We start from the raw sequence: 12,500 nt of genomic DNA on the forward strand, positions 1-12,500 counted from the left end.
ACCCCACATCACCTGCTCGCCCCGACAACGCTCGACCTTGCATTCTTCCAATGTGTGCAGCAGAACAACCCAAAGTATGCGCGAGGCAAGTTTGAGGGCCACCTGCCCTCGCTGCACGTGTACATCTCCGATGCCATCTACATTCAGCTGATGGAGCTGCTCGCCGTCATTGCGCCGCCACAGCCTGAACCCGACGCAGCCCAGCTTGCCCTTGAACAACAGCAACAACAACAACAGCAACAACAACAACAACAGCAACAACAACAACAACAGCAACAACAACAGCAGCAGAACAAGGCAGCGCTGGCGCGCAGACGGGCGCTATCGCGTGTACATGCCGCATCGCCGCGTGCTCCTGGCGGGGCGTCTCCGCTGACACCGCGGGCCCGGGCGCCCACAGCGGTCAGCGGCAGCAACGCCCCCTACGCGTCCTCGCACGGCGCAGAGGACACGGATGATGAGTTCTTCTCGTGCGACGAAGGCAGTGGGAGCATGATGGACGTCTCCAGTGCGTCGTCGTCTTCACACGCGCACAGCGGTGAAGGGGAAGAGCAGCCGCCGGCCATGACAGAGGAGGAGCTGGAGCTCGCACTCGCCCGGCATGTCGTCATTGAGGGCACATTCACCATTGCTCGCATGCGCGTGACGGTGGTCGATACCAGCACAGACGGCGGCGGCGCAGCAGCAGCAGCAGCAGTGCCCGCACAGCAGATAGCACCCCAAACAGCAGTAGCACCATCATCAACAGCCACAGCAACAAAAACAACATCGTCATCATCGTCATCAGCTGTTGTGGGGACGGCAGGCAGAGAGCTGCTCACGCTGGATATTCGCAACCTGTCGCTGGACCGGTTTCGGCAACGCGAAGACATGCTGGCAGAGCTCTCGCTTGCAGGCATCGACATTGTTGATCACCTTGCCCACCACTCCGATGACAGCCACGGTGCTGGTGGTGATGACGCAAATGCGTCGCAGCACGCGGCAGCGAAAGATCACAACAAGAAGAAGAAGACGACGACGATGAAGTCAACGGTGGACAAGGGCGAGAAGAAGGACAAGAAGGGCGACACGAAGAAGAAGAAGACCAAGACCAAGACCAAGACGGCGCACGACGACAAAGCAAAGGACGAGAAGAGTGATGCCTCCAGCCAAGCTGATGGAGAAGCCCCCGGCACACAGCGTGCGCTCCTGTTGGAATCAAACCCACGGACACCCTTGCCTGGCATTGCGTACGAACCAGCAGCCGACAAGCTGATCAGCGTGTACTACACCGCGTGCCCACCAGAGTCACCGCTGTTTGCGGAGGACCATGATCGCATCAAGGCGTCGGCAAAGGTGGACGTTGGTGACCTCCGTTTGACGGTTCGCCAGGAGTCGCTCCGCGTTGTGCTCGCATGGGCGCAGACCACCATGGCCAGTGCCACCGCTGCTTCGGAGGCGGTGCTGGAGGAACAGGGCCTGTCCACCACCGTGCCGTCGCCATCAACCCGGTCACCCGCCACTGTTGCGGAGGAAAGCAGTGGTGACAGCCAGGCAGCCACAGCGGCGGCGGCAGCAACAGCAGCAGCAGCAAGCTATCCTTCCTCGGATGCCACTGCCACCTCACAGCAGCAAACTGGCAAGGCCGCACCGGTTGGTCCAGAAGCGTCTGACGGCATTGTGGACATGGAGGCGACAGCAACGTTTGGGTCTGTGCAGCTGGTGCTGCAGCGGCGCCAGCAGCCCGTGGCGTCCTTCCTGCTTGCCGGCGCACAGGCCAACGTGAGCATGGACGCGAACCGCACGGCCATCAAGGCGTCGCTTGCCCAGCTCAACCTGGCAGACTTGCTGCGCGAAAACCCGTCCAAGCAGATGGTGGTGAGCGTGCTTGGCGCCGACAAGGTGTTCAGTGCCACCGCCATGCTGTGGAACGAGCAGGCCAAAGGCGGCAGCTTCCTCCACCCGGACATGACTGTCAAGCTTGACGTGGCGCAGCTGCGCGTGGTGTTCTTCATGCGCTTCATCACAGACATCACCCGCTTTGCCGGCGCTCTCACCGCAGACCAGCCACCCACTGCAAGCAGCGGCAGCAGCACATCACGCACGACGGCCACCAGCAGCACAGCAAACGCGCATGGTCCCCAATCTGGCGGCAGCCCGCACCGCCGCTCGGACCACCGCATCCAAGTCACTGCTGTCGAGGACGATGACGATGACGATGGCGATGAAGGCGGCGATGGCGAAGGTGCAGGGAACCTACGGGAAATGATGGGCACCGCCAGCAACCCGCGGTCATCGCAGGCCCTCAGCACACACACGAGCACGAGCAGCCGTACGCTCCGCCCGCCATCCACGGGCCGCGGCGGCGGCGGCAGTGCTGGCGGTCGCAAGCGGCGGAGTCGGAAGGGAAGCAGGACAGCGTCCCCGACGCCATCCATCTTCTCGCACCTGAGCAACCTGCCCGCGACGCTGACCATGGCTGAGAAGGCCGCAGCCGTGTATAAGATGGACCTGGACGTGACGCTGCTTGCACCGCAGATTGTGGTGCCGATTGACGCCACCTCCAACAGCGCGCTCGTGCTTGACCTGGGCAAGCTGCAGGTGTCGAACAGCATCGCAAAGGAGCCCGAGATGGCCGAGCGCGACTTTTGCATCGTGGACACCATGAACGTGACGCTGAGCAACCTGCACATGCGCATGATCACGTTTGACGAGGGCGACGGCGAGGCGCGAAAGACGACGGAGGTGATCCACCCCGTGGACGTGAACGTGTGTTTGCGCCGCGCCCTGCTTAACGCGAAACACGAACTGCCCGACATGGACCTCGCCTGCAACATCTCCTCCATCAACTTGGAGCTGAACGACGCCGACTACGTGCTCATCATGCAAATGCTTGCAGGCAATTTGGGGGAGGAGCCCGTGCTGCCCGAAGAAGAAGCGCCACTGGAAGGTGGCACGGGCCAACCAAGTGCCCACAGGCAACCGCAAGCGGCGCCCGTGATCACAGTTGACGGGGAGCAAGGCCGAGAGCACCTCAAGGACAAGGCGCGGCAGCACGCACTGGACGTGATTCGTGGCGAGGACAGCCGGGAGAAGCTTGATGTGACGGCGCTGGAGCGAGAGGCCGTGCGAACGCCAACGCCGCGCCAACACAAACCACCACGCCCACCGCCAGCGATAGTGGCATCCAGCAGTCGTGCGGACGCCCGCAGCCAGCAGGAGGAGGAGCAGGAGGGTGCAGGAGTGGATGGTGAGCGGGCTCGCAGCATCAGCCAGGCCGTTCGCACAACATCGGGCGCTGTCGGAACAGCACCGCCTCCCCACGTTGCAACAAAGGCGACAGTGACGCTGGCGAGCGTGTCTCTGCTGCTGCGCAAGGAGACACAGCCCCTGTGCACGGTGACGCTGAAGGAGTCTGACCTGCACGCGAAGATTGACGCGGATGGGGCCATTCGGGCCGGCGTGGAGGTGGAGGGCCTGGAGATTGTGGATGCACGCCCAGACTCACAGAGCAAGTTCAAGGCGCTGCTCAAGAGCTCCACCACAGCCACGACCACAACCACGAGCACCACAACGACCACGCCTCAGCAGCAGCAGCCACAGCAGCAGCAGCAGCAGCAGCAGCAGCAGCAACAGCACATGTTGGTTGCGCGTGCGAATGTCCTTGATGGTGACACGAGCGTGCGCATGACGCTGCGCGGCCTGGATGTCACCGTGTGCATGGATTTCGTCATGGCACTCGTGGGCTTTTTGCCAGAGGTACCAGACAACACTGCAACTGCTGGCGGCGGGGACACGGGTGACACAAAGAAGGAGGCAATCATGGATGCTGATCGAGCCAGCCGCGCTCCTCGCAGCATCGACGACCTCCTGGACGAGGACCATGATGACGACGACGATGATGATGAAGAGCAAGCAGACGGCGGGAACGTGGCACTGGCCAACACAAGCGAAACAGGCGGAGACGACACTGGTGCGTCATGCTTGTGTGTGCGTGTATGTGTGTGTGTGTGCGTGTGTGTGTGTGTGTGTGTGTGTGTGTGTGTGTGTGTGTGTGTGTGTGTGTGTGTGTGTGTGTGTGTGGGTGTGGGTGTGGGTGTGGGTGTGTGTGTGTGTGCGTGCGTGTGGGTGTGGGTGGGTGGGTGTACGCGTGACGTGTGCTCTATTGTTTGCCCATGTAGACTTGTACCTCTTGATCTGCGTGTGATACCCTTTCACCGGTGCTGCCATTCGCCTGTGTCCCACAGCCGGACCGCCTGCTCCGACGCTCCGCGTGTATGTGGAGGTGGATGACCTGTGCACCAAACTGGTTGAGGACCACACAGACCCGATTTCCCGCGCCCTGCGCCTCGCCTTTGACGTGCAGTGAGTTTTGTCGACACAATTCGTGTTTTCGTTCTGTTTATGCTGGTGTGTGTGCGTGTGTGTACATGTGTGCGCGTATGTATGCATGTGTGTACGAGTGCTGAACAGCTCTACTTCACTTTCTCGACCGCACACACAATGACCACACTGTGCATGCACTCACCACCGCCCACCACTTTCACCAACATTCCCCACCAACATTTCCCCCCCCAACCACCACCACCGTCACCTCTTGCCAGCCTGTTTTACTCTGCGGCAGAGGTTCGCAGCAACATCTCAGTGAACATGACCAACCTGCACATGGCGTCGCTCCGGCCGTGGCGGGGCCAGCGCGAGTTTGTGACAGTGCTGCAGCCGTGTGCGCTCAAGCTTTCGTACTCAACCGATGCGGACAAGGACCTGAACATCATTGGTGTGAACCTCGACCACATTGTCATGAGGTGAGTCCGACGAGAGAAACCACATCACCACGGCCTCGCGTGGGGTGTGCTGTCCTCTGTTGTACGTGTGTGTGTCTGTGTCTGTGTGTCTGTGTCTCTGTGTGTCTGTGTCTCTGTGTCTGTGTGTGTGTTTCACCCTAATCCCACCTTTGCCTTGGCTGCGATTAAATCACCATGCATGTTTCTCCGCGTCCCTCACCTCGCCTCACGCGCACACGAACCCCCCCCTCCCCATCCAAACGCACACGCACAGCGTTGGATACAACGACCTGAAGATTGTGTTATCTGTGCTGGCTGCGCTCGGAGCGGAGAGCAAGCCCGTCGACAACGACCACGACAACGACGCAGAAGCTGCCGATGACGATGCGGCAGACGTGCATACACACACGCGCGCTGAGGTGACGCTGGACACGTCGGAGCAGCTGCTTGGGACGGACCGCTGGTACCTCGAGTCGTACAGGCGCGGGGATGATGGCGATGCGTCATCGCTGCTGTCGAGCGAATCAGCAGAGGACGAGGGCGAAAACGGGCGCGGAAACAGGCACGAGCTGATGTTTGGACGGTTCTCCCCCGCGCACATGATGGCGGAGGAAGGCGAGGCCGAGGAGTGGATTTCCCGCTCAACAGCGCAGGTGGAGATTGGCAGCATCGACATCACGCTGATTGACGACTTTGACAAGCAGGACCAGCCCATGCTGCTTCTCAGCTCGGACCTGTTTGTGTCTGCGAAGAACGTCATGTCGACCAAGCTGCCGCTGGACGTGTGGGCGAGCCTGTCGCTCTCCGTCGCGTTTTACAACCCGCGCGTGTCAACATGGGAGCCTGTACTCGAGCCTATCCTCGACACAGACACGCGGACTCCGCGGCCATGGCAGCTGCAGGCGCACGTACGCATGCGGCAAGGCGATCAGGGCCAGCTCACCTCCACCGCCATCGCCGACATGGACACCGGCGACACGAGCGTGCACCCGGACGCGCTGCCGGATCTGCTGTGCGTTGTGACCGCCGCGGACCGGCTGGAGATCAACTTCACCAACGCCTTCTACTCTGTGATCATGTCAAGCGTGTTTGTGGCTGGGGAGGAGGAGTGCGTGAAAGACGACGCGGCCGTGCTGCAGCACCAGGCGGTAGCCGAAGTGCAGGAGGCGTCGCTGGCACAGACGGTCACCATCAAGCGCGAGTTTGTGGAGTATCTGTTTGTCAACTCCACTGCGCATGAGATGACGCTGACGCTGCACCACCCCAACCGAAGCATCACAGACGACACGCGCACGGTCAGTGGTCGTGGTCGCTTGTCTGTTGGTGGTGGTGGCGGCACGATAACACGCTGTTGTGTGCTTGTGGCATGCTGCTGACGTGTGCGTGTGCAATGCGTCTTGTGTGTGTGTGTGAGCGACGCATCATGTGTGTGTGTGTGCGTGTTCGTGTGTGCGACGCGTCATGTGTATGTGTGTGTGCGAGCGCGCGCGTTGATCTAACCTGCCTGCCCAATGTGTGTGAGTGGCTTTTGTTTTGTACCCTTTCATGTTCTTTCGTATCCTGTCATATTTGGCTGTCGTGGGCGATGGCTTGTTTGCCGTGTGTTTGTCTCATTCGATTCGTTGGCTAATCCTCCGTGCCTTCTTCACCCACTCACCTTGTTTTCGAAAAAATGCTTGCTGCCAGCAGGTGGTTGTGGAGGCCGACGCCACTGTTCCGCTGCTGTTCCCGGCAGAGACTCGCCGTGAGCGCACGTACATGCGTGCACTCGCTGCCGGCACGACCTCGTCTGAGCGGCGCGTCACCATCAGCTTGCCTGGCTGCCAGCCGCTTGTTGGTGTGCACGTGGAAGGCGTGGGTCGGTTTGGCCACCGGCTCACCACGGCGGACGGCAAGCGCACGCTCTGGTGTGTTGTTGAGGTCGAGATGAAGGGCGCCATCAAAATTGTCACCGTCCACAGCACGTTCCAGGTGCGGTGAACACATCTCTGCATTTTGGTCACATGCATTTTGTGTGCGTGTGTGTGTGTGTGTGCGTGTGTGTGTGTGTATGTGTGTACATTAGTTGTGTTGCTTGCTCCCATCGTGAAAACGCGCTGACACAATTCGCCCCGCCTATATTGGCTGCACTCTCACTCACACAGGTGCACAACAGCCTTCACATTCCGCTGGATATCGGCTGCAAGCTCAACGACCAAATGGTGTCATTGAGCGAGCTCGCACCAGGCGACACCTTCAGGTACAGGCAACTCGGGCGTTTTATCTTGTCTTGCATGGTTTTGCATTCCATGCTCTCAATTCCCATCACATCACGCTAGCAACGTTCTTTTGGGCGTATTCACGCGAGCGCTCGCAAAGATTGATACAATGTTCGCCCACTCACGCACGTGCGCACTGCATACACCACTCACACGCATACACGTTCACGCACAAACTACGCTCACACACACACACACACACACACACACACACACACACACACACACACACACACACACACACACACACACTCACTCACACACTCACACACACACACACTCCCTTCTTTTCCACAATCATTCACACACCGTGTGCACGCCAGCCTGCCGCTGACGGTTGCGATCCGCGGATTCCACGCGCGCCCGTCCGGCCTCGCATATGCGTGGAACCCGGAGCCCATCTGCTTCTCGTCTCGCCCGCGCATGTTCATCCAGTGCAACCCAGCAGCTGCGGCAGCAGCGGCGGACGGAGCCAATCTCGTCTCGAGTGTGTCCACGTCGGGCACCCACACACAACCAGCGACAGGCGAGGCAACAGCAGCAGCACCAGGTGGAGGCGAAGGAGAAGGCGACGGTGACGTTGGCAATGACGATGAGGGCGCAGCAGCGGACGACACGGCACCCAGGGGTCCAATGGCGCTCCAGGCCGTCATCCAGCGCCTCAAGTTTGATGCGGGCGTGCCGAGTGCGAGCCACCCCTGTCACGTCGTCACGTTTTCGGCGCCGCTGATTGTGCGCAACCTGCTGCCAATGCCGCTGCACCTGAAGCTGTTGTGTGCAGACAACGAGGAGCTGGACGGCACCACGATCCATCTGCAGGCTGGCGAGCGCTTCCCTGTGATTGGACAGCTGACGGGCCAGGTCCAGGCGCTGTACTACCACTCGTGGATGGAGGGCAAGCCCAAGTTTGCACGCAGCGTCAAGAAGAAAGAGGGTGCGGCAACGGAGCACGCAGACAACGGCACAGTTGCCCCTCCACAGGACCACCGCAATGGTGACAGTGGTGGTGGCGAGAACGATGATGAGGACACGGAGAGCAACATTCTTGTTCCAGACGATGCGTGGCAGGGGCCGTTCCTTCTCTACAAACCTCGCCAGTGGCAGAAGGTGAGCGCCAGCTGCGCGTACTCACAGGCATTGCTTATTTAGGTTGAGAAGGCAAGATGGGAGGTTGGGGGCGGGGTAGCTTACGTCTCGGCTGAATGAACAGCCTGCAATGCCTGCGTTAGTTTGCGCTTGTCGGGGCTCCCTTCTGTTACTCATGCCGCTGTCGCATTTAATCACACACGCACACACACACACACACACACGCACACACACACGTCCGTCTGCCTGCTGGGTCCTGAACTTGACACGAGCAGCAAACGGAACAGAGTGTCAAGTGCGAGCGCGAGGTTGACGGTGCGAGCGAGCAGTTCCACATGCACGTGTTGTCACAGTCGACCGGCACACGCGGCGCCAGCACCCTGGTGACTGTTGCCGCCCCTTACTGGATCGTCAACCAAACCGGGCGAACCATCCGCTACCGCCAGCGCGGCGACGAGTTTGAGGGCCCGTCTTTGCGCGTGCACAAACCAGAACAGACACAGCCAGAGCTGTTCAGTCTCGGCGTGCGCCCGTCCACCACGGTCCGCTTTGCGTTTGAGGACTCCGGCAAGTGGTCTGAGGCGCAACGGCTGGACACGGTCGGCCACTCGTTCCCCATCACGCTGCCCATCACCCGTGGCGCAGCCGACGAGGAGGTGGTTGGCCAGACGGAAATTGCTGCCAGCATTGCGCTGGCGCAGGGCAACCTGACGAAGATTGTCACGCTCGTGCCGCGGTTCATGCTGCACAACACGAGCACCCACACGGTCCTGTGCGCTGAGGCGGCAGTGTCGTTGACGCGGGGCAGTAGAGGACGCGAGGGCGTGATTGAGCTCGCACCAGGCGACTGCGTACCATTTTGGCCACAGCGCGAAGAAGCCTTGCTTCGCGTTCTGTACGTTTGTGGCATCAATTCGCACTCACATTGGGTTTTTTTTTCTTCGTTTGCTTGCCTTGGTGGTTTGTTGTTGTTTGTTGTATGCGTGCGTTGTGCTTCGTGGGCGAGGCTGAGAGCTAGGGCTGCGGCTTGAAGCTTGTGTGAACGATAGTCATTCATGCTCACACGCACACTTATGTTCATTCGCGCCCACTCACACAGCACACACGCACACTTATGTTCAAACACACACACACACACACACACACACACACACACACACAAACACACACACACACGTGCTGTTCTGCCCGTGTTTTCAAGGCCACCGGATGCGGACAAGCCGAGCAATGCGTTTTCCGTCGCCAGCGCGCAGGATGTGTCGCTCCTGTCGCCGATTCGTGACAATGAATTCAGAGTCATTCGCGTCGCTGTTCGCCCGCAAGACGTGAGCGCCGGCGATGCCATGCCATGCTTGCGCGTGCATAGCTGTGCATTTGTGTGCATGTGAGCGGATGCAGTGACGATAAGGCGCATGGCTTGGCCCCTGTTCACATGAATCACGCACCTGTGCTGACGTCTGTGGCCACACACACTCTCTCGTTTCTACACACATATTCATACACACACACATTCACACACACACGAACACGCACACACATACACACACACGAACACTCACACACACACGCACGCGCATGTGTACACGACGTGACGTGTGCAGGCGACGATGGTGGCGACGCTATCAGACTATGACGGGCTCGCAGACGTGCGCATCGAGAACCGCTGCGCAGCAAAGGACTTGACGGTGGAGTACAGACAGGCGGAGAGCGCAGAGCCGTTTCACGCTGTGGACGTCCTGCATGAGCGCAGCTTTGTTCGACCGCAGGCCACGGTGGGATGCCTTGTGCTTGCCGTCACGTTGCTTTGCGTACTACGATGCGTGTGTATCCGCGTGCACGTGTATGCATGTGTGTGTGTGGGTGTGGGTGGGTGTGGGTGTGAGTGTGATTGTTCGTGCAGGTATGTTTATATGCAAGTGTGTGGTAGGTTGCTGCCTTCTTTCCTGTTGCTCATGTGGATGATGATTTCCTCTGTATGTTATCTATTTTTCCCTGTTTCTGCTTGCAACCCCTTATGCACATCAGGGCAAGAAGGAGATGGAGATTCGCATCCCGCACTGCCACGCTTCGTTCGCACACACGTTTGGCAAGTTCTACGTGAAGCAAGTGTGCAAGAACAGGGGCCAGCCCGTGTACGCCGTCTCGTTCCCCGACAATGCGCAGCCTGTGCTGCTGTTCACAGACAACAGATTGCTTGCAAGCAAACTTCGTCGGGCATGGTGCGTCATGTGGTGCAAGTGACTACTCGGGTGTTTGGCCTGTTGTCATGTGGTGTGTTCTCAATGTGCACACCTCTGCACACACATGTTTGCATGCCAACGCTTTAGTTCTGCCACACGCCTGTGCTCATCCCACCTAACCCCGCCACGCCACACCCACCCCGCATACCTCGGCCACCCACACAATTGCCCTCGCCTCCACAAAACAAAACTTATGTCACCAATGTTTCCATCTCCACAGCGGTCTTGAGCGGGACTCGAAGAAGGCCGGCAACGACATTGACCTTGCGCCCCGTATCCACAAGATGCAGTCGTACTTCAATGTTGCGCTCACGGGCGTTGGCCTCTCCCTCGTCGACGACAAGGTCTGTCTCTTGCGTGTGTGTGTGTGTGTGTGTGTGTTTGTTTTTGTGTCTGTGTGTGTGTGTGTGTCTGTGTGTGTGTCTGTGTGTGTGTGTGTGTGTGTCTGTGTCCGTGTGTTTCTGTGTCGGTGTCGGTGTGCGTGTGTGAAGCTTGCCTCTTCAGTCAGTTCGACCCGTGTAACCTCCCCGACACACACACACACACACACACACACAACCACACGACATCGCGCACCCTCTCACACATGCCACTGCGTCCTGTCCCGTCCTGCAGCCGATGGAGGTTGCGTATCTCAGCATCAATCCGCGCAAGACGTGGGAGTTTGCGTTGGACACGAGCAACCAGTGGGGCGAGGACTGGGAGCGCCTTGGTGTTGGCGCTGTGAAGACGCTCGACGCTGCGCTGGCTGCCGGTCGTGACTCTGCCCGCATCAACGACAGCATGACGGCGGATCTGCACAATCTCGTCCTTCGCGTTTCTTCCGAAGACGTGCGCACGTGGTGTTTGATTTACACGTGGTGTTTGATTTGCCTAGTTTGGTCATTTTGTTGTTTGGTGGCGTGTATTCCTGAGTGCGTGTGCGTGTGTGCTAAGGTGAATGTCACCCGTGCGAGCACCGGACGATGTTGGAGCTGTGTCCGTTTGCCTTAATGTCTCCGTTGCTCACCAGGTTCAAACACTACCTGCTGCATTCTTTGTTTCCTGTGCACCATGCGATGCGGCGGTGGCACCAGGAGCCCATCCTGCTGCGCCACCACTCCCACCCCGGCCTGGCGCTGACGTACATCGACTGCGAATACACCACCGTCTATCGCGTCATTCTCGAGGACTTGCAGCTGGACAACCAGGTCTGTGCTCACCAACAATTTTGGCGATGGTGTGTTGCTCGTGGTTACGCGTGTTCCCACATCTGCCGTGTGTGGTGACGTTTGCTGTGCCGTACACACACACACACACACACACACACACACACACACACACACACACACACACACACACACACACACACACGCACCCTACCTTCCTCCGCCGTCCTTACTCCCTTCATCGTGCCCCTCTGGGTCTCCATACCGCGCTGTCACTCAGTCGCCAGAAGCTGAAGATTCAACCGTCCTCACCATCGTCCCTCCGGCCCAGTCCGTCTTCCCACAACCGTCAGCCGTCAAGGTTTGCAAGACCTCACTGTTTACTTGTTTGTTTGTTTGTGTGCGTTTGTTTGTTTGTGTGCGTTTGTTTGTTTGTTTGTTCGTGTGCGTTTGTTTGTGTTTGTTTGTTTGTTTGTTTGTGTTTGGTTGCTTGAGTTGTTGCTGCATGCGCAGTTTGCGGCATAATGTTTCATCCGCAGCAGCTCACACCATGCGCTGATACCTTGCCTCTTGTATGCACAGGTGCTCATTGTGGAGACGAAGCAGCTTGGGGCAGCCACCCACGTGCGCATGCTTCCACGCGTGTCCGTTCTTCTGCAGAAGATGAACCTGTTTGTCACGGACACATTCGCCTTCAAAGTCATGGATGTGTTCAAGCTGGCCCTTCCCGAGGAGGATGCACTGGTGAGCCGTGATGCGCTGTTCTGCGTACGTGCACCTGTGGAGGGAACGATGGTGATGGTGGTGGTGGTGGTTGGTCTCCCTTCAACTCGAAACAAACCCGTGATTGAACACATGCTGTATCCCCTCTCTTCACGTGGTGTGTTTTGGTTTTCCCCCCTTTCCAGGCGCATGTGGACGTCGGCAGCGACGTGACGTGGGCGGAGAATGCTCGAATGGTGATTGGCGATGACAGCGATGGGTCAAGAACACACACGCGCGTCT

General features: G+C 58.9%; 1 protein-coding gene across 1 annotated transcript in view; it reads left to right on the forward strand.

The window, feature by feature from the left end:
• PTSG_01888 (uncharacterized protein) overlaps nucleotides 1–12,500 on the forward strand; it is a 21,732-nt gene that overhangs the window by 6,379 nt on the left and 2,853 nt on the right. The window contains exons 19-35 of the mRNA XM_004997812.1: nucleotides 1–3,952; nucleotides 4,227–4,344; nucleotides 4,584–4,784; nucleotides 5,038–6,058; nucleotides 6,453–6,734; nucleotides 6,908–7,002; nucleotides 7,345–8,128; nucleotides 8,383–9,002; nucleotides 9,309–9,432; nucleotides 9,709–9,879; nucleotides 10,133–10,326; nucleotides 10,568–10,691; nucleotides 10,963–11,178; nucleotides 11,424–11,537; nucleotides 11,776–11,856; nucleotides 12,078–12,239; nucleotides 12,404–12,500. The exon at nucleotides 1–3,952 is cut by the window's left edge and continues 34 nt beyond it; the exon at nucleotides 12,404–12,500 is cut by the window's right edge and continues 227 nt beyond it. Coding sequence (XP_004997869.1) covers nucleotides 1–3,952; nucleotides 4,227–4,344; nucleotides 4,584–4,784; nucleotides 5,038–6,058; nucleotides 6,453–6,734; nucleotides 6,908–7,002; nucleotides 7,345–8,128; nucleotides 8,383–9,002; nucleotides 9,309–9,432; nucleotides 9,709–9,879; nucleotides 10,133–10,326; nucleotides 10,568–10,691; nucleotides 10,963–11,178; nucleotides 11,424–11,537; nucleotides 11,776–11,856; nucleotides 12,078–12,239; nucleotides 12,404–12,500 — 8,356 coding nt within the window. The remainder of the gene's footprint in view (nucleotides 3,953–4,226; nucleotides 4,345–4,583; nucleotides 4,785–5,037; nucleotides 6,059–6,452; nucleotides 6,735–6,907; nucleotides 7,003–7,344; nucleotides 8,129–8,382; nucleotides 9,003–9,308; nucleotides 9,433–9,708; nucleotides 9,880–10,132; nucleotides 10,327–10,567; nucleotides 10,692–10,962; nucleotides 11,179–11,423; nucleotides 11,538–11,775; nucleotides 11,857–12,077; nucleotides 12,240–12,403) is intronic.

Source organism: Salpingoeca rosetta (assembly GCF_000188695.1).
Source record: "Salpingoeca rosetta unplaced genomic scaffold supercont1.3, whole genome shotgun sequence".
Lineage (NCBI taxonomy): Eukaryota > Choanoflagellata > Craspedida > Salpingoecidae > Salpingoeca > Salpingoeca rosetta.